Source organism: Anolis carolinensis, chromosome 1 (genome assembly GCF_035594765.1).
Source record: "Anolis carolinensis isolate JA03-04 chromosome 1, rAnoCar3.1.pri, whole genome shotgun sequence".
Lineage (NCBI taxonomy): Eukaryota > Metazoa > Chordata > Lepidosauria > Squamata > Dactyloidae > Anolis > Anolis carolinensis.
The window spans coordinates 125243091-125262751 of NC_085841.1; the positions used below are offsets into that span (position 1 = coordinate 125243091).

Below are 19661 nucleotides of genomic sequence, written 5' to 3' on the forward strand. Positions count from 1 at the left end.
GTCTTAGAGGCTTGTCCCAATCAGCACACACACCCATTACAAATTCACATTTTGCCCCTAATGTTCCCAACACTTTCTAGGGACCATGGTGGGATTTCTTGATGTTTGTAACAACCTGGTCATTTTAGGCCCATGAAAACTTTTAGTTAAAAAAGGATGTGAATTTGAGGTAAACCTTATTTCAATTCCTGTTATTTAAAAAAGGCTTCTCTGGTCCCAAAATGGCTCAGCAGAGGCAAAGGATGGAGAAATTGTCATCAACAGACTGCACCTTCTTACTGATTTATGGGATGGTTGTAAGCCTTGCCTCTCAGTATCACTGCTAGGCATTAACTAAGCCTACTGACACCAGAAAGCTGCGTGAAGAATTTCCTGCTGTTGTCCAACCGTGGGATATGTCTTTAAGACTTTGCGTTCTGTCTATATATAATGGAAGTTGACAAAAGAGAGAATCAAGGTGAAGGAGATTGAGGACTAGAAAAGGCCCAGATATGTGCTCTCTCTCTCTCTCTTTTTAATATACTTTTATGACAGCCGTAATATAGCCTGAGGTTAAATTGAATGAGTCCTTGTATTCATGGAAGCAAAGCTTGGGGTTACACACAGTGAACGCCCTTCAAATGAACTCCACTTTTAAAGTTCTACTGTGTTATTTCATTTTCATATACAGGCTGATAGAAAGACAGACAGACTGTTAATACATGGACTGGGATTTGTCATAATTATTTATATGTAGTGAATTTCAGATCACAGATATAAGAATAGGCTATTAGACTAGCTAATGTTAGAAATGTTCTAAAAGTGTAATCTGCTTTTTTCAATCTAGGCACATCATTTTTGTTGTATTCAGTTTATTCAAATTATGTACATTCCTCTGTTTTACATTCTAATTATGCAAATTCAGTATATGAATTGCTGTTTTTTTCCCTCTTTCTACTGTGTTTCACCCAAGTTTGAATCATTACCAATGATTTCAAAGCATCAGTGGACAGCAATGTTTCAAATGTAGGACTTTGAACTGGGAGACTCAAATCTTTACTCTTGCATATAATTTACAATGTGATCTTGTAGATGCACTATGACTCAACTGACCTTCCACACAAAATGCTAGCTTCCAATGATTGCTTCCCTATCCTCCTCTTTCTTACTTCACTTCACCCTCTCACAGTGCCTTTCTGCCTTTCTTCTAATATGTCGCCACTCACACTGCTCACTCTGTCTTCCCTTGTACTCTACTCCTCAACAATGCAATCCTAGCAATGTACGCACTCTGTTTTTATATGATCCACTCACCACTTCTTCTTCTTCTTCTTCTTCTTCTTCTTCTTCTTATTATTATTATTATTATTATTATTATTATTATTATTATTTATACTCTGCTTTATCTTTCCCGAAAGAGACTCAAAGCAGCTTACATTAAAAATATTACCACACAATTTAAAATATTCAAATAGGAAAACATTAAAACAGAGTTAAACATAACAGTATTAAAAATCACAGTTAAAATCCATTAAACTATATTAAAAGTTGAAAATCACAAAACCTCATGACTTGATCTTTAAACCTTCTTTAAAGGTCTGTCTGAATAATAATGTTTTGGCCTGCTGCTGGAAGGACAGCAGGAAGGGTCATTCTGACTACTCTGGGCAAAAAGGACTTCCAGAGTTTTTTTAAAAAGGCCCGCTATCTCAATCCCACAAACTGAACTTGAGATGGAGGTGGGACTGAGAAAAGGGATGTTCCTGATGATCTCAGGGCCTGGGCTGGTTTGTACAAGGGGATGTGGTCAGCCAAATAGCCTGGACCTGAACTGTATAGGGCTTTAAAGACACTTTGAATTGTGTCTGGAAACAGACTTGCAGCCAGTAGAGCTCTTTAACAGGCGGGGAGGGGGGGTGTCCGCTACCTATAGCCAGCCCCAGTGAGTAACCTGTCTGCAGCTCTTTGAATGTACCTCTCTCTCTTTTTCTTCCTCCTCCTTCTCACACCTTAACTCACATCGTTGTATCTGTTCTTCCTTTGCTTCTTATATGCCACTGCTTGTACAATTCCCTTCCCTCCTACTTTGCACTGCACCCGTTTCTTGTTGCTTACACTCTACACTTACTCCATTCATTCACTCTTCTCTCCTACAGTCTTCCTCTTATCACCTTATGCCATCAAAGTGCAGTGTTCTTCTTGTGCACTACTCCTCACTATGCTCTCTTCCTCTTTCCTTACTTCCTCTGACATCTCATCTGATGGCTTTATGGTATGTGCCTCCCATCCTTCAACTACGAAAACAGCTCATTTCCTTTTCCTCCTACTTCCTTTCAGCACTGTTCCCCTCTCTTGCTTCTCGCACTGCGTTACATACCAACTCTATGTTATCTAAATAAAAATAATAAAAACTTTATTTATAGACCACCCTCTCTCCCCGAGGGGACTCAGGGCAGTTTACATACCAAAAAGGAAAGCATCCAGTGCCCTTCACAAATACAAACATCTCAAAAATATCAAATAATACAAAATAACCATATACTTGTGACAAAAGAGAATTTAACATCAAATAGAATATAAATAGTAAAAAAACCCATAATTTTACAATAACATAATTAACAATTAAGATATAAATCCTCCTATTTCCCTTCTTGTGTCACACACCCTTACCTGCTGTCTCTACATGTTTTATTGTCCTTTCCCTTCTTTTTCTCACTTTGCTTCATCCCGCTCTCTCAATGTTTCTCTCCACCTTGTTTTTTACATTTGACTAGTCACAATATTCTGAGAACCAGTATGGTGTAATGCTTCAAATTTCCACTCAGCCAGGAAATCCACTGGGTCTCAGAAGAAAACAATGGCTGCTCTCCTCTGAATAACTTTTGTTAAGAAAAAGCTATGATAATTTTGCCAGAAGAGTGACTCCAAAATCTGCCCATATATCGTCTCCTTTCTTTTGTTCATTTTAAAAAATGAAAGCTTGGATCTCAAATCAGATGATGGCTCAAAAAAAGCAACCCTAATCAGGCATCATGATTAGGCTGAAATAACAAACTTAGAATAAAAATTAAAATGAAAACAGCCAGTTGAGAAACATCCAAATTTTACTTTCCAGATTTTGTCTTTTCTATTCTCACACCATTCCTTTCTTATTTCCCTCTCCTCATTCTATCCCCATCAAAACTTATCAGGTAGAATTAATTCTTTATTTTCTTATGTATATACACATCAAGTTTTCCTAATATTTATTCAAAAATTCAGATGTCTAGGTTTTGATGGTTGTCAAGGGCAACCAGCCTGCCAGGCATTTTTAACATTACAGACTAACATTACCTTGAAATAATACTACAGCCCCATGTTTACTCCATGCTTTTGAGAAGCTGTTGCCTCACAATTGTGAGGAAGGCAATGCCTTATAATTCTGTTCCTCAATGTACTCCCACTTAACACCAAATGTCATATCCTGAAAAACCTATGAACTGATTAGGAAGTGGGGTTGTTGTATGTCTTTCGGGCTGTGTGGCCATGTTCCAGAAGCATGGCCACACAGCCCGAAAGACATACAACAACCCTGTGATTCTGGCCATGAAAGCCTTCGACAACACATTGATTAGGAAGTTCTGCCTCCAAGTGATGTAATGTGGTACTGCAGACTTCAAACACATTGACATTTAAATTAATTAACATCAATTGGTGCTTTTAAAATCCTTATAACATTACTAGGATTTACATAATCTGCATGCCAAATATTAGGTTTTGTGGTTTTGGAGGCAGAGGTCTGAAAGACAGAAAGATTATTTAAATTTTGGTGCCTTCTTTGCACTTCACATCAGGCAAAAAGATTTGAAATGTAAATATACCCTTCAAACTCCTCTCCTATCAGGATGGAACAATTGATATTCAGGACCTGTTAAAGCAGCTGTGACTGATGGCAGCTGTCACTCTTTAATACACACTGCAGCCTTTTCCTTCTCTTTAAGGGCAGAGTGGTATGTTACAACAGCTTGTCATCATCTCTTCCAAAGGACAGAAGACAATTTTAAAATACTTCAAAGTATAGTAGCAGCAGAATTCAGTAGAAAAATTATTTCTGTCTAGAGCTATTTAGCAGGTTCTACCTCTAGATAATGGCAAGCATTTAGGAAGCTGCTAAGCTTCCATGATCTTGTGATGCAGCATATGTCAAGCTTCCTGTTCACTGGCTGCATCTCTGCTGCACCAAAATAGAGCAAATCACAGACCACCAACATATGCTGAACTTAGGGTGGTTTATTTCTTTCCCCCAATGAACAAAAACTAAAAATGCCACACCCACTCTTTAAGACATCTTTCCCTATAATAAAACAGCTGGCAGGGGATTCATAATATGACTTGGGAACTGGGGCGGGGGGGGGGGGGGAGGCTAAACCTTTCCTACCACACTGTTTTCCCCACTTAATTTTTTCCCCAAAAGGTACAATATGTTTCTGTCTCCTTTTTTCTAACTGTTAGTTGAATTGTTGTTAGAGCAGGAACTATTTTTTGATCAGATTAACAAACATGGAAGTAAAAAAAAGATGTTGACAATTAATTTGAAAATGAGCTCTCAGGAAAAAACAAAGTAAGTAACCTTTTTATTGATCAGACATACACTAACCAAATTGAATAAAGGAATCTTGTTTATATATGACTGCATAACTGATTACTCCTAGGAGTGGATTTCTCCACTTCTAGCATATCTTATGGGGCATTTTGCAGTATCCTGTTTACAGATTGGTTTGAACAGCACCGTTGCTCAAACCAAGCTGTAAAAATGATACCACCAAATGCTCCAAAAGATATTTTAGAGGTGCAACCATTGTCAGAGTTTCATGATGCAAATAGCTATCATAGTGGGGGGGTTTTTCTAGAAGTGATTCAGCTCAAGGTATTCTGGATGACTTAAGACAGAAAGCATATTGCAATCCTGTATATTCCCACTCCAATGCTTATTTCCATGTCAAGACAAGCTGCATGTAGGCTTAATAAAATCTCTAGTCTCTAATATTTTTTTGCTGAAGTCCCTCCTCCCAGAACCATAAAGCCTTCCAATCTCTATTTACTTTTAAATGGCTTGAGTGTTATGCCCAGAAACCATATGTACAACTTCCTAATTTCATGCAGAAAGCCTCTTTGTGAGCCTCCTAGCATTTCTCTGCTACTCTTTAAAAAACAGTTGCTTCCAGTCACCATTTTCGGAAGAACTATAATCATCAAGACAATTATATTTGGGAGCAGTGTGAGGGGATGTGTAGTTGGGGCCTGGAGAACATTAGAGGGAAAAAAATTAACCCCTAGCCCTGTGGAAGTTGTCCAGCCCTAGCAAATCTGTTGACATGGATGCCAGCAGTGGTAGCTGAGGGCTTGCATGTCAACAGACTGGTAAAGGCATATCTTGTCTAGGTTGCACTCTGCATTTTAAAGGAACTGTTCAAGGTGCTGAATCGATTTTGAGGATAATATTGAACAGTGTTGAGAGCCCTTTTACTTTTTCAGACTAAACTCCAAAGTAGATTCAGCACAGCATTGACAGCTGCAACTGTGTTTGTATGACTGTAGCCTAAATGGTTTTACTCCTCTTTTCTAAAGAAATGTGTCATTTGACAGCAATTGGTAAGAGCACAATTGTTCCTGGCAAGAACATGAATAACTGTTAGAGCAGATCTCCATTTCCTCAATGCTGAGGGCAAGTATGAGATTTGGAAAACAAAACAAAACAACAACAACCAGGAAAAGCAGCCTCCCCTTTAAAACATTTTTGAAGAGGCTGAGGAGTACAGGAGAAACATTATATTAACTTATTGAAGGGAATTGTCTTAGTGCTGATTGATAGGTGCCTGTTAAAGGAAATATACTGAACTACAAATTTACAAATTGGCAAAAATACTTGTGTGGTGAGATGAGAAGACAGCTTCAGGGCAAAAGTCAGAGGTAAATCTAGCGAGTGGAGGCTGTAATTCCAGACTCCAATCTGTTCAAAATAAAATATTTTTTTTCCAGATGCTTCCTATAATAAACTATCAAGAGGAAGGAATAAATTGTGCAAAAGAAAACCTTTCATTCTCAGTACTTGAGCACTCATTTCAGCAAGGAAGAGAGAGAGGGAGAAGATGATATACAACCCTTGTAATATAATTTGGGCAAAAATTGAAATCAGCTCTAATGAGCTGCAGCTGAAGCAAATCATTATTCACCTCAGAGTTCTTTTGATCAAATTACATTTCATCTCAGCATTTGCAATAATTCAAGGAGAGAGTAAAAGCAAATGTACGGCATGAACTTGTGAGGGAATATGGAAATGTAACATTTCTGATAAGTGAAGACTGCATAGCGTCAAACACGAAATGTTGTGAATGAGTCTTCTGAGGCTGTGAGCGATAATGGTAGGATCAGGAGGGGAAGGAAGAATCCTCGCGAGGAGGGCTCGCTGGAAGATTTACATAGGAAGAGAGTCAAGGAGATAGATGAGGAATCCTCGGATGAGGATTCATTTGGGGAGTTGGAAGGGAATCCTGAGGTGGAAATGACTGTTGAGGACCCGGTGGTGGCGGAAGGGGTTGGTATAGACTGAGCATGGGCTCCGGAGGATCTTGGGGAGGAAACTGGGCCCATGGATGCTGAGGACGCTGGAGAGGCTTGAGTTTCTTCAGAAGCAGACCCCACATGGTCTGCCTGGAGGAATGAGAGCGATTCCGCAGGTGTGGACAGGGTTGGGCATAGGCAGAGTGATTTTGACTCTGATGAGGAACTTGGGACGCCTGATCCTAAGGCGTTGGCTGTTTGGAGCTCAGATTCTGATGAAGAGCTTGGGACACCTGATCCTAAGGCGTTGGTTGTTTGGACGCCCAAGGAAACCTAAATAAATTGGGGGGGGGGTTGCCATTGTCCCTTGCGTGTGGCAAGGTGTTGTTGGGTGCCATTGGGTTTCCTGTATTTGACTCCGAAGACTGGCTTGGGACTTTGCAACCGATGTAAGTTTAATCCGGGTTATTCTACGACGGAGGGCTGGAACTGTGTGGGTTTTCTGTGTGGACTGCATTGTTATTACTATTTTGCATTAGCTGCTGCTCGCCTCTGTTGTCTTGGCTTTGTGTTATCCTGCAACGTGGACCTTGCTGTGATGACTTCACCCTTTGGACCTTGGACTGGAACTTGACTTGGCATATCTCTTCACTCTTTAATTCAGCTTGGCATCATTCCCATGTTTGTGGCTGACTTCCGTGGCTGACTGCTGGCTTCGCCTTCAACTCCAACGCTGTTCTCCAATCCTGACTCCGGACCGGTTTGACTTCGCTACGTCTTGTTCCTCTGATATTTGGCTTGACTTTCAACTCCACAGCAGCTCGTTGCCATTGCCTCAGCGTTTTCCAGCATTGCCTCAGCATTTTCCAGCCCGAAAGACATACAACAACCCTTTTCCAGCATTGTTTGCCCGCCGCCGCTTTTGGTGAAGAACTTTAGCCCGGTTTGGGCTTTCTTTTTAGTTTTGGGTTTTTTTGCTGTACTTTTGGGTTTTGGGGAGGTTTTGTGCCTTTGGGAACTCTTGCCCTTATTTGTTTTGCTGTTTTGACCTTGCCTTGCAATTTTGAGCTGTTTTCAAGCACTTTGGTTTAATCTGGATTATATCTCTGGATATGCAGTAATGCTATGTAGTAATTACTATATTTAAAAATTTACCACCAAAATATCACATTGAATTTAAAACACTGACTACAAAAACATTGACTACTAAAAGGCAGAATGCGTTGATAATCCAGAACATTGGATAAGCAAATGTTCGATAAGTGAGATTCTGCTGTAATATGAAATAATTACTGTGGTAGAATAATACAGAACAATATAATCTCTAAAACCAAGACAGTAAATAAAGAGCAACAGTCTGAAAGCAGGGAAATTGGGGATTCCACAAAGGAAACAATCAGGGCCAGCTAACTCCTCCCAAAAAAAGGATTCTTCTAGAAAGGAAGCTGAGAAGGGAGTGGAGCAGTGTGTATTACCAAAGTCATTATTATTACTATTATTATTATTATTATTATTACTGCGTTGCTGTGAACCGTGAAAATGAATACAATCTGGCTCCAAGTATTCAAAAACACTAAAATCAGAATATATAAAAATTACTGTGGTATAATAAAACAGAACAATACAATCTCTAAAATCAGAACACTAAATAAAGAACAACACTCTGAAAACAAGGGAATTCCAGACAGGAAACAATCAGGGCCAGCTAACACCTCCCAACAAAAAATTCACTCAGGGAAGAAACAGCCAGGCTTTAAAGCTTCAAGGCCATTACATGCTAATCATTTTCCCTAATTGCAGCATTCATACATGCCTCCAACAGACAAAAAAAAAACAATCAGAAATATTGTATATTCACAACCTTTAGGAAATAATATCCCCTGATGGCGCAGCGTGTTAAAGCGCTGAGCTGCTGAACTTCGGGACCGAAAGGTCGCAGGTTTGAATTGGAGAAGCGGAGAGAGCCCCCACTGTTAGCTCCAACTTCTGCCAACCCTAAACTTCAAAAACATGCAAATGAGAGTAGATGAATAGGTACTACTCCGGCGGGAAGGTAACGGCGCTCCATGCAGTCATGCCACATGACCTTGGAGGAATCTACGAACAACACCAGCTCTTCGGCTTAGAAATGGAGATGAGCACCAACCCCCAGAGTCAGACACGACTGGACTTAATGTCAGGGGAAAACCTTTACCCTTTACCTTAACTACCACCAATTCCTCAATACTTTATTTCCCATACCACCAGACTTCGCCACAGCAACGCATGGCCGGGCATAGCTAGTTTTATATATTTTTTCAAAAGGATGTTCCCAGTTTAATTAACTATTTTAATTAAACATTAACCCTAAAACAGTGGTTCTCAACCTGTGGGTCCCCAGGTATTTTGGCCTACAACTCACAGAAATCCCAGCTGTTAGGATTTCTGGGAGTTGAATGTCAAAACATTTGGGGACCCACAGGTTGAGAACCACTGGCCTAGAAGGAAGTTTGGATTTTTGTGCTTCTGGCTCAGCTTATCTCCTCCCTTTTCAACACTACAGTATTGGCAAGACCTCTTTAAACCATAGCTCCTTATTATGATTCAAATGAATTCTGGTTTAAGGTTGAGTTTAAAAATAGACTCTTTAAATAAGGATCGATATGTTTTTAAGATCTTGGATAGGTAAGTCAACATTAATGAAGAATTTCCTGTTCCAGATATAGTCTGAGGCTCCAGTTTATAGAGACCAGAGATTTGTTCACATGGCACAATTACACAGCAATGATTCCACTTTAATAGCATCTGATGGACTATTGGGGTTTTTTTGTTTTTTGTTTTTTTTTGGGGGGGGGGTTGCATTGGAGAGGTACAATAGTTTTCTGGCTGAGAATTCTAAATGTCCCTTACAAATGTTAGCATTCCACAGAATTTTACAATCAAAATTAAAGGGGAATCATAGTGCTATAATTGTGCAGATGATAGAAGGTGGAGCAAGACAGCGAAATACTGGAGGAACATAACATTTCTTTTTGGTTTTTTAAATAAAAATGGCCAATATCTCTATCTTTTCTGCCTTAAATTAGAAACCACATGAATTTCCTTTTAAAAGCAACAGCGGAGTGCAAATCCAAACAGATACTCCAATGTATCTTTTAAAAACACGATTCTTTTGGACTGACAATATAATAATGAAAAATAGTAAATATTTGCTAGTGCAAGATTCAAATATTTGATGTTAAATGAGAATTTAAAATGGAATTGTGTTCTCTCGTGTTGGCTATTCAGCCATGGTAATGACATGTAGTAAGTGAACGCATTCTGCTTTGCAAAAACATATCTTTTAGCTATGGGTAGGGAAAACTGAGAGCTAGTTTTATGCTTTGGGAACCTTTGAAAATCTATAGAACAGCGGTGTCTAACTCATTTTCATTGAGGGCCATATCAGCTTTTTGGTTGTATTTGAAGGGCCATTGAAGGACCAACTTTATCTATCTATCTATCTATTTATTACATAGTGGTTGATGCTCTTTGGTTTTAACCCAATTTTGGTCCCCAGATGTTATTGGATGTCAGCTTCCATTACTTTTGATTATTCGCAGTGTGGACTGGGGATAATGGAAATTGCAACCCAAGAGCACTTATGGCTCTGATGTTGGGGAAAGGTTAAAGGATATGTTAAAGTCAGACATCATATCCACAAGCCTTGTATCTAAATTTAAACCCTACTGCAGCCTATTTCACTGTTTTTACTGTATTACAGCTCCCATTAGCTCTAGTCATGCCACTTCATCACATGCATTAAATTCTACTGAGCCACCCACTTAAGAAACAGCAACTTACTCTGTTCATCACATGATGTAGGCTTCAAATGTAGGGTAAAAATATGTTGGCATTTTTAACTGTGTTAAAGGATTATCTTTTCAGACATTTCCTAAGCTGGTTGGCAAATGATTTTTTTTGTAAATTATCCACATAGAGCTGGGCAAAATGGCCAATTCTGTCATGCAATGAATTCCTTGTTTTCCACTTTAAAGTGAAGTGATAAGTTAATTTCTGGGAGGAGCCGAAATGCCCTTTTGAGAAAAAGCTCTGCCATTTCCTTTTCCTCGCCTTTTACTCAAGGAGAGAGAGAGAAAGGGGGGAGAGGGAGGGAGGATGGCTGGCCTGCTGGAGGAAGGAAGTAGGATCATTGGCTTCATCTCGTGGAGAGAGAAATCTCATTTCTTTCCCTTCTTTCCCCTTCCTTCTGTTTTTTTCTCATTTGCAACCTTTTCATCCCTTTTCCTTCCCTCTCCTATTTCACCTTTCCTTTCTTTTCCCCCTTCCCTTCTTTCTCCCTACTTTTCCTTTCTCCTGTCCTTCCCTCCTTTCCCCCTCCTTTCTCATTTCCTTCCTTTCTTTCCACCTTTCTTCCATTCTTTCCTCCCTTTCCTTCCTTTCTCTTCCATTTCTTCTTTGTCCTTTTCTTCCCGCGTTCTCCCGTTCCATTCCATACCTTATTTCTCCTTTCCCTCCTTTCTTTCCACCTTTCTTCCCTTTTTCCCGTCTTTCCCTCCTTCTTTCTCTGTTCCTTCCCTTCTTTCTTTATCTCTTTCCCTCTTCTTTCCTCTTTATGGCCCTTATTTTCTGCTTCTGTACCATTCTTTCCACCTTTCCTCCCGTCCTCATCCTCCCTCCCATCTTTCTCCTTTGCTTTCCATTCTATTTCTTCTTTCCCTCTTCCAACCCTTCTGTCATCCTTGTCTCCCTTCTTTCATTTCCTCTTCCTTCCCTTCTTTCTTTGAAACCTTCCCTTCTTCCTTCTACCCCTTCTTCCCCTCCTCCCCTCCTTCTTTCATCCTTGTATCCCTTCTCATAGCCTTTTACCTGGCTGGATCCCACAACAGTGCCATTCCAGGCATTCTCTTGTGCTTTCTTTTTAAAATATACACATTGCTTCCCTTGAGCCTTTTCATTGTCATTGTGTTACATCTGTGAGCTTTGGTTGCTAAAAAGGGAAAGAGCTGAAGTTTGAAAAGAGCTCCAGGAGCTGAATTCAGAACAGGGATGGAGCCAATGTAGGTCCTAAGGAGAGAAGGAAAGGGGGGGGGGGGGGTCGAGCAGAGGCTTCTCAGGGGCTGTGGAGGGGTCCCATCTCATTGAGTGAGGACAGAGTTCCTCGGAACAGTTTCCACTAGAATGGAAGTGATTGGGGGACAGGTGCGGGTTCCTTTTCTCGACAGACTTCTTGTTCCCAAGAAGTGCATTCTGGGGAGTACAATGAACTTTAATTAAACTCTTGAAGATGTTTCAAAGCTTTAGGCCCATCTCTTCCTTCTTCACATCCACTTTAACTGCAAGGAGCTGCACTGGGTGAGAGAGATCTATTCTGTTGGTGATGCTGGTTCTGATTCATATGGGTTCTAGTCCTTTCTTACAAATGATTTTCTGACTAACAAACAGGATCACTAGTACAACCAATTTCTGTTGCTAAGCATAGCTCTTGGCTGTTAATTCAATTTGGGGAACCAGGGCAGGTTAGTTTATGAGTACATCTTACACTGTTGAATTATAGCAGTTTAACATCACTTCAACTGCCATGGATCAATGCTATGGACTGATGGATTTTAAATATTTGTAATGGTACATAACTTTCCATAATAGCAGCTATCTTTTACAGTCAACAATTTTCTTCAAGTTTTTCCCCACAAAGTAAACTGGGGAGGGACAGTGTCTGGGAAAAAATGATGGCAAATCAGTGGAGGACTCCTGAGTAAAATGGATAGATTGAAAAGCGTGTGATGAAGGTTGGAAATTAATCCATTTAATTTCAATGTCTAATGAGGATTTAAGGAGTTGTAGTGCACCATCTGGAGGGCCACATAAAATGACATGGCAGGATGCATTTGACCCCTGGACCTTGAGTTTAACACATGTGCTTTAGAAGATAGGGTCCACAAAAACAGCCTTGAAAGTCTCTATGCCAGGGCCCCCCAAATGAAGGCCCATGGGCCAGATGCAGTCCATGGGCCCTGCCCTAAACTTTAGGCTTACGGTCACCCTAAGTCTGAAATGACTTGAAGGCACACAACAACAACAATCCTAATTAACGTGACTATCTCATCAGTCAAAAGCAGGTTCACACTTCCTGTTGAAATACTGTAAGTTTATGTTGGTTAAAATTGTTCTGCATTTTAAATAGTAAATTCTTTCATGATTTTTTTTTTGCACTATAAATAAGATACGTCCAGTCTGATGGATCATGAACTGGCCCTTGGCTGAAATGTTTGAGTACTTGCTCTACGCAGTCCCAGAGCTTCACTTTGCTGACACTTTTTTCAAGCATATTGGTAATATTTTAGGCAAAGTCTAAGATAATGGTGTACAATATAGTATAATGTTTAAAAAAGGTTTTTATGAGTAGAACTAAAGGTGTATAAATTTGAAGATCATCATGTGAGGAAGGTGGTGCCTTATTTTTTTCATACCCATATCTGTTTTCTAAAAGAGTTTTCACGAAACAGTCTGAATCCCACCGTAATCAAACAGCTGCCCTCCTTTTTATTATTGTTTTTCTCCCCCTCAGTATTAATGGGGGGGGGGGATGAATGGGAATCAAGTGGAAGTCAATTGAAGGGTTCAATTAAATCAGTGGTTCCCAACCTTTGGTCATCCAGTTGTTTTGGACTTCAAGTCCCAGAAATCCCAGCTAGTTTACCAGCTGTTAGAAATTGTGGGAGATGAAATCCAAAACACTAGAGGACCAAAGGTTAAGAACCACTGACTTAAATGGACTAATGAAATCTGACAGAAATTCAAATTGGAACACATTTTCACCTGATAATGATCTCAAGAGAAAAGTATATATTTTAATGCAAAAGCCAAAAGCAAAGACACACTTATTTCATCATGTGTGCTATCATTTGCTAATAGCTGGAAATGGAGCCAGTCACTGGAGCCATATCACTACTGTCACCTTGCAGATTGGGTTACGATTGGCCTACGTTCTTCCTCTGATGCCAGTTCCTATGAAAAACCTTTTTAACCTGCTTGCTCACACAGAGAAAGAGCAAGGACAATTATGAAGATTGGAAGTGGTATCAAACTGCATTACTTCTACAGTGTAGATGCATCCCAAGGAACCATAGCGATTGTGGGTGGGTCTCCACAGGTACCAGACAATTCCAGCTACAATACCAGAGTGGTTGTGTATGCACATACAGGGCTAAGAAAAAGTTCAATTCATTTGGTATCGTCATTTCTCTATTAAATGGTTAATGAATTCCCATTTGTGGTAGCCATGTAAAGAAGGAAAAAATGTCTAGAAAATAAATTTTGGGAACTGAAAGTGAAAGGAACATGAATGAGAAACTGACGCTAATGGGCACTAATGGAATCCTGGCAAGAAAAGAATAAAAAAATACATTTATAAAGGAAGTACATTAATGTCTACATTAGTATATCTTATAGGAAGAAGAAAAGGCATTTTATTTACTTCTGAAAAGCCTTCAGTACTTCTGTCTGCATAGGTAGCCTGCTGTTACAGTCCTCCCCTATTTTCTAATTTTCTATGGTAATTTTATTCTGTCACATCCATTCCCAGCCAAAGTGGAACATTTGAACACAGAAAGACATCACGGTGTCACTGATTTATGAGCATGTCATTAAAGAGCTGAATGAGTTATCAAATGTTCTACTGTAGATGCAGTAAATCTAATTTATTCACTAGCACGTTTCTCAATAAACCTAAATATGTTCTTTGCCTTCCACTCCTTTTAAACATTTTATAAAAGGAATAATGAAAAACCCAGAACTAGGTATTGCTTTTTTAACAGCTATAAGGACTCTGATGGTGTTTTTTAAGTGGGTAGGATGAAAATTAATAGCATCTTTATATTTTATATTTTGATCTCACTAGGGATTATTTCCATAGCCCTCCTCATTCCCACCAATGGGCCTGACTGGAGGGAAAATGATTAATTCCATTAATGCTTATGTTTAGCAATGAATTAATAGAGCAAGTACTAAAGCTGGCTTTGCACCTACTGAATGCTGCAAGTGTCTGTACTCATTTGATATGCATCTAGCAAAGCTAGGTTGTTCCCAGAAGGCTACTCCATGAAGACTGAGAGAGCAGCGTCTGCTAGTGGTGCCTGTGAGTCACAAAGAAGAGAGAGAGAGAGGAAGAAAGAAGAAGAAAAAGAGAGAGTTTATGACATAGAAAACAACAGTCAGCATCAAAGAACCTTGTTCAGAGTCATCCTGTGTTTTCCCCCAAGCATGCATATCCTCACACACAATTTCATGCAAGGCAGCATTGACAATTATTCAAGAGCCATACAGATTTCTCTGCAATGCTTGACCTTTAAAGCATTCTTTAATTTGAAAGAGTGGTACAATTTCCAGCAAACTGGCTCAACTATACACTGCATCAATTACTGTCATTAGTGCTTAATACATGAAGCCAAAGTGTATAATGTGCAGATTTAACACATTTCATCTCAACGGTTAGCTTGATGAGAACTTAGATGAAAAGACCATTACAAAATTATGCAATAGAAAGAAACACTGTTATTTTACTATACTCATGCACGTTTTGAACAAACAAACAGTACCTGTAGCATTAAGAGGACACCGATTGAATGCCAGGTCCCCAGCTGGGGTCCTTTTCCAAACCATTGATATCAAATCATCTTCAGGACAGATTTCATAAGGTGCTGCAATTAAAAAAAATATAGAACATCAATACTATTTTTGGACTATGTGTAAAATCCAATATAAAACCTTAATCCTACTTCTTCTGAGTTTGTCCTCATGTGCTTTCGGCACTGAAATCTCTGAATGGTTTCACTATAACATAGAAATAGTATATAAATAGTTAATAGTTTAACAAGAGCTAGAGATGTCTAAAAGACAATATTTTGTTCCCTCAAAAAGCTGCTCTTCCAAAGTTTCGTGAGCAATCTTGAATGCTTTGATGATTACAACAAGTCCACATTGTCAATACTTTCTTAAACCAATTATTCAGTTATATCGCTAATGTCCAGACTTACTGTCATCTCACTGTATGTAATACATACATTGCATTTTTTATGAAGAAACTTCCATATGCACCATATGGAGAAAAGCAATCCATATTCCTGTTATGCTTCAAGCAAACATGCACTGAAGAAACACACTCTACAGGTCAACAATCTCACCTATTCTGGCAGATAAGGTGAAGAGAACAAAGTCTGCCACTTATTTCCCTTCATCACAAGTTTTAAGCAAATAGAGAAATAGAGACTAGGAATGGAAAGACTATTCAAAAATATTTGAAAAATAATGGTTAAAGATGTTTATCAAGAGTGAAAAACCCTGGGGAGAAAAAATACTGGACTGATGGGAATATTCTCAGCTAAAGTCTTACTCTACCAAAACTGCATTTGCTTTTGCACAGAAAGAAGCATTTTATGTACAAAAAAAATGTTTTGCAGAGCAGATAAATTTCTGCACAGAAAAAAAGTTTTCTGTGCAAAAAAGCCATATACAATTTTTGCAGAGTTAGTCCTGACTTACAAAAAGACCTCAAAGACTTCTGAAGACTTTCTTACATCAAGAAGAAAACTATGAAACTTACTCATTGCTTCCCTTGTGAAGAAAACACAAATAACAACTATATCCTGACTAGAGACTTGGTGTACACATAGCGTGCCATGGTGGTGCAATGGGTTAAACCCTTGTGAACTGCTGACCTGAAGGTTGGGTTGCTGATTTGAAGGTTGTGAGATGGGGACTAACTTGTGGGGACATGAGAGAAGCAGCCCAGTAACACATCCAGGTGTCCCCTAGGCAACGTCTCTGTAGACGGCCAGTTCTATCACAACAGAAGTGACTTGCAGTATGTTCTCTAGTCGCTTCTGACACAAAAAAGTGTGCATGTTCCAAGGCTAACTTCGATTTATATTACCCGTATGTCTTGGAGTATTTGGCCAGCTTAAACCAAAACCACAGTGCCAAACCTTCAGGACCTCACTAGAGCTGGGAAATTATCTTGAAAATATCTCGAAACCCATCACAGAAAAAAAACAGCTTTGAATATGAAGTTGGCATGGGAGAGATTAAGCTTCCTTTTCCCCCACTGAAAATAATAGCTTCAATTAAGAAAGGAGTGCACACAGTTGGGGTTTAATTGCAAGTCTGCAAGGTCTAATTTGTTTAATAACAATAATATTTCTTAATTAATTCATTTGGCACAGTAAAGAAGGGCACATGTGTTTGAGCATGCGTACGTGCATATAAACTAATCAGTCAGGCAATGTTATGCCCTCTTATTTCAGTTAAAATATCTCTGAAAATCTGTTTTACTATTTTTATATTTTTATGAGATACAACAACCTGACAGTCTATTCCTTACTGCAAGTTTACTATCAAAACATGTTTAATGGAATGGGTGAGACCTGTGGCAGCAGCAAGCATATGCTTTAATGGATGATAAAAGAGATCCCTGCAGATGTTTCACTGATGCTAGTGCTGTATAAGTGCATGAAGTAGGATGCTAAATATGCTTCAAGCATCAGCTCTCTCAAATTGTAAGTCAAGAAATCTGGCAGTGCCAGAAAAGTAAAAATATGTCTTAATGGTAAATACTTGTTTCCACTTGAACTTTAGCACTATAGAAAAGAATACAGTGGAACCTCTACCTAACAGCTTCTCAACTTAAGAGTGTTTGAGTTAAAACTTGGCCTGAGTTTAGCTTTGACATAAGAGATGCATTTTGTGTTAAGAGCTAGCGCAAGAGCCATGCCTTGTGCTCTTGTCCACTTTGGGAGACTGCTGTCTGCTTTGCTCTTGTTTGCTTTGCCTTAATTGATTTTGTGTGATTTTTATTCCTGGTATGTTTGTCTTCATGAAGAGAGAGAGGGGGAGAGAACAAGAGAGGGAGGGAGTCTGGAATGAGTACAGTATGAAGAAAACACTGCTTTTGTTTCTTCACTTTGTGCTTTGTCCTTCCTTGTCATAACTTTGTGTTTCTACCATTGTGCCACAGCTTTCTGCTTCTACCATTTTAAAGTTGATCATTCTTTTTTACTGTTTCATGTGAATATGCATTTATACATTATTTGTTATTTTTACAGTACATTTTTTTAAAATTTTAAAACACATTAAAGTGGGAGGGGGAGTTAGGGAGGCTGAACTGGATTAACTGAATTCCAAAGCATTTCAATGGGAAAATTTACTTTGAGATAAGAATTTCTGGAGTGAAGTGCTCAATCATAGAATTAATTAAACTCTTAAGTCAAGGTATCACTGTATTAGAGTAAATTATGTAAAACACGGATTTTAATGTTTTCCATTTGCATTAAAGCTAGGGCATAAATAAGACTGTCTATAGTTATTGAAATATCAGATTTTTATTCCATTTGTGTGGTCTGGGATTAATTCATTATATTGGTCCTTGTTTAAAAAGAACATACATTTGCAAGTTTGGCATTTACAGATTTGATTATTCATGGATGTGAGTAGTATGTTCTCTCTAAGAAACTTTAGGTCCTCCAGTGGTCATATAATCATGCTGGAAGACCTAGAGAACTTCTCTGGAGGCATTTATATGTCCTTCAGCTTGACTCAAAGGTCAACTTCCTCCAGATGGTAACCACAGTGTCATGCTGGAAGACTAAGAGATTCCTACAGATATGTTCTCTCAGATTTTTAAAAGAGTGTGGTTTTTTGTTTTTTTTGGGTTTTTTTGCTGTTCACAGTTTTTCCACTTTGTTGGTGATCCTGAGCCTCAGTCCCAGAAAATGTGGAGGGCAGGCTGTATTTTGGCTATAAATATACATGGAACAGTGGTTCCAATATGAAACCTAGAGTAGCATTGGAATTTTCATCCCTTTGCCCCAGAGCTCTCTCTAGCATAGCAAACATGCTCTCTGGCCCTCCAAAATGTTTTCAGAGTTGAAGGGCTAAAAGATGGAGGGAAAAATTGCACACATCCCCATATTCTCATGATCCAAAACTATGCTGATTCTTTACACATATTTCCATAAAAACATATCAAACACATACATGCATCACCTCGTTTTTTGAGGAATAACACTGTTTGGAAATATATTCAGATTTCCAAACATCTGAATCCACACAAAAGGCTGAAATATTTTTATCATTTATTTATGTTTGCAAAAACCACAGTTGCTATACTTGATAAGTGCTATTTTAGTACGCCAGACCAAGTGAGAGATTTTGAAGTGATGTCTATGTTCGCATTGGCCCAGGGACAGATCCTAAAAGAGAATGCTAAGTCGAGATAAAAAGAATATTGGCAAATCTTCTCATTTTTTAAGCAAACAAGCCAACACATAAATATTTTATAAAAAATAAATATATCAACTGCCTCATTTTTTGTATACTGCATTCTTGTCAAGAGTGAAAAATGTTTTTTTTTTCATCCAAATTTCAGTGGTTCTTTGTAAAGAAACATGTGTATGATCATTATATGATAAAAATAGGCAGTGCCATATACTATTCTGAGACCTTCCACAAACAGATGATGAATCAAAACACATTAAATATGAGTGATTATTGAGCCTAGTTTATCAGAATCCATGGCCTTATAATGTTCATCAACACTATGAACAAACATAGCAAATTAATGTTATTATATTGGTTAGCAAAACAATGTAAAAGACAGTTAACTCTTCCTAAACCAGATGTATAAAGAATTCTATCTTTTCCAGCACTCACTGCCTCTCTTGCTATGTATCTGCTTAACTATTTTATGTTAAGTCAATGAAATCTTTGTGGTTATGGCATACATGACCTATACACCTATTCAAAAGAAAGAAACCAGACATAAGAACTGGGTTACACTAGGTCTATGCTTTATCAGTTGTTAACAAAATTCGCAGAAGAGCTAAAATAAGGACACTGTTGGAGTAGTAACAACTTTTAACACCTATCCTAACCTCTCTGAGATGCAAAAATGATACCCTTCGAGATCTTTTCACCTCTATTCTATCAAATCTTTTATTCCCTTACTTCTATGACAAGTAAAATTAATTTAATTTTGTGTGTTTCTCTTTTCTCTCTCTTCTTTTAGAGTCCCTACAATCTTTAAGGGAGGACTTACAATAAAGTCTATTTTCTTTCTTTAGACACATACACATATCTTTATTCCTTAATCAGAACTGATAGCAACTGCA

At 38.6% G+C, this 19661-nt stretch overlaps 1 protein-coding gene across 5 annotated transcripts in view; it reads right to left on the reverse strand.

Moving 5' to 3' along the window:
- Nucleotides 1-19661, reverse strand: part of adgrb3 (adhesion G protein-coupled receptor B3) — a 678053-nt gene that overhangs the window by 380972 nt on the left and 277420 nt on the right. For all 5 annotated transcript variants that reach the window (XM_062969068.1, XM_062969070.1, XM_062969067.1 and 2 more), the window contains 2 exons: nt 15096-15197; nt 14527-14633 (listed from right to left, as the gene is read on the reverse strand). In XM_062969068.1, the coding sequence (XP_062825138.1) occupies nt 14527-14633; nt 15096-15197 (209 nt within the window). The remainder of the gene's footprint in view (nt 1-14526; nt 14634-15095; nt 15198-19661) is intronic.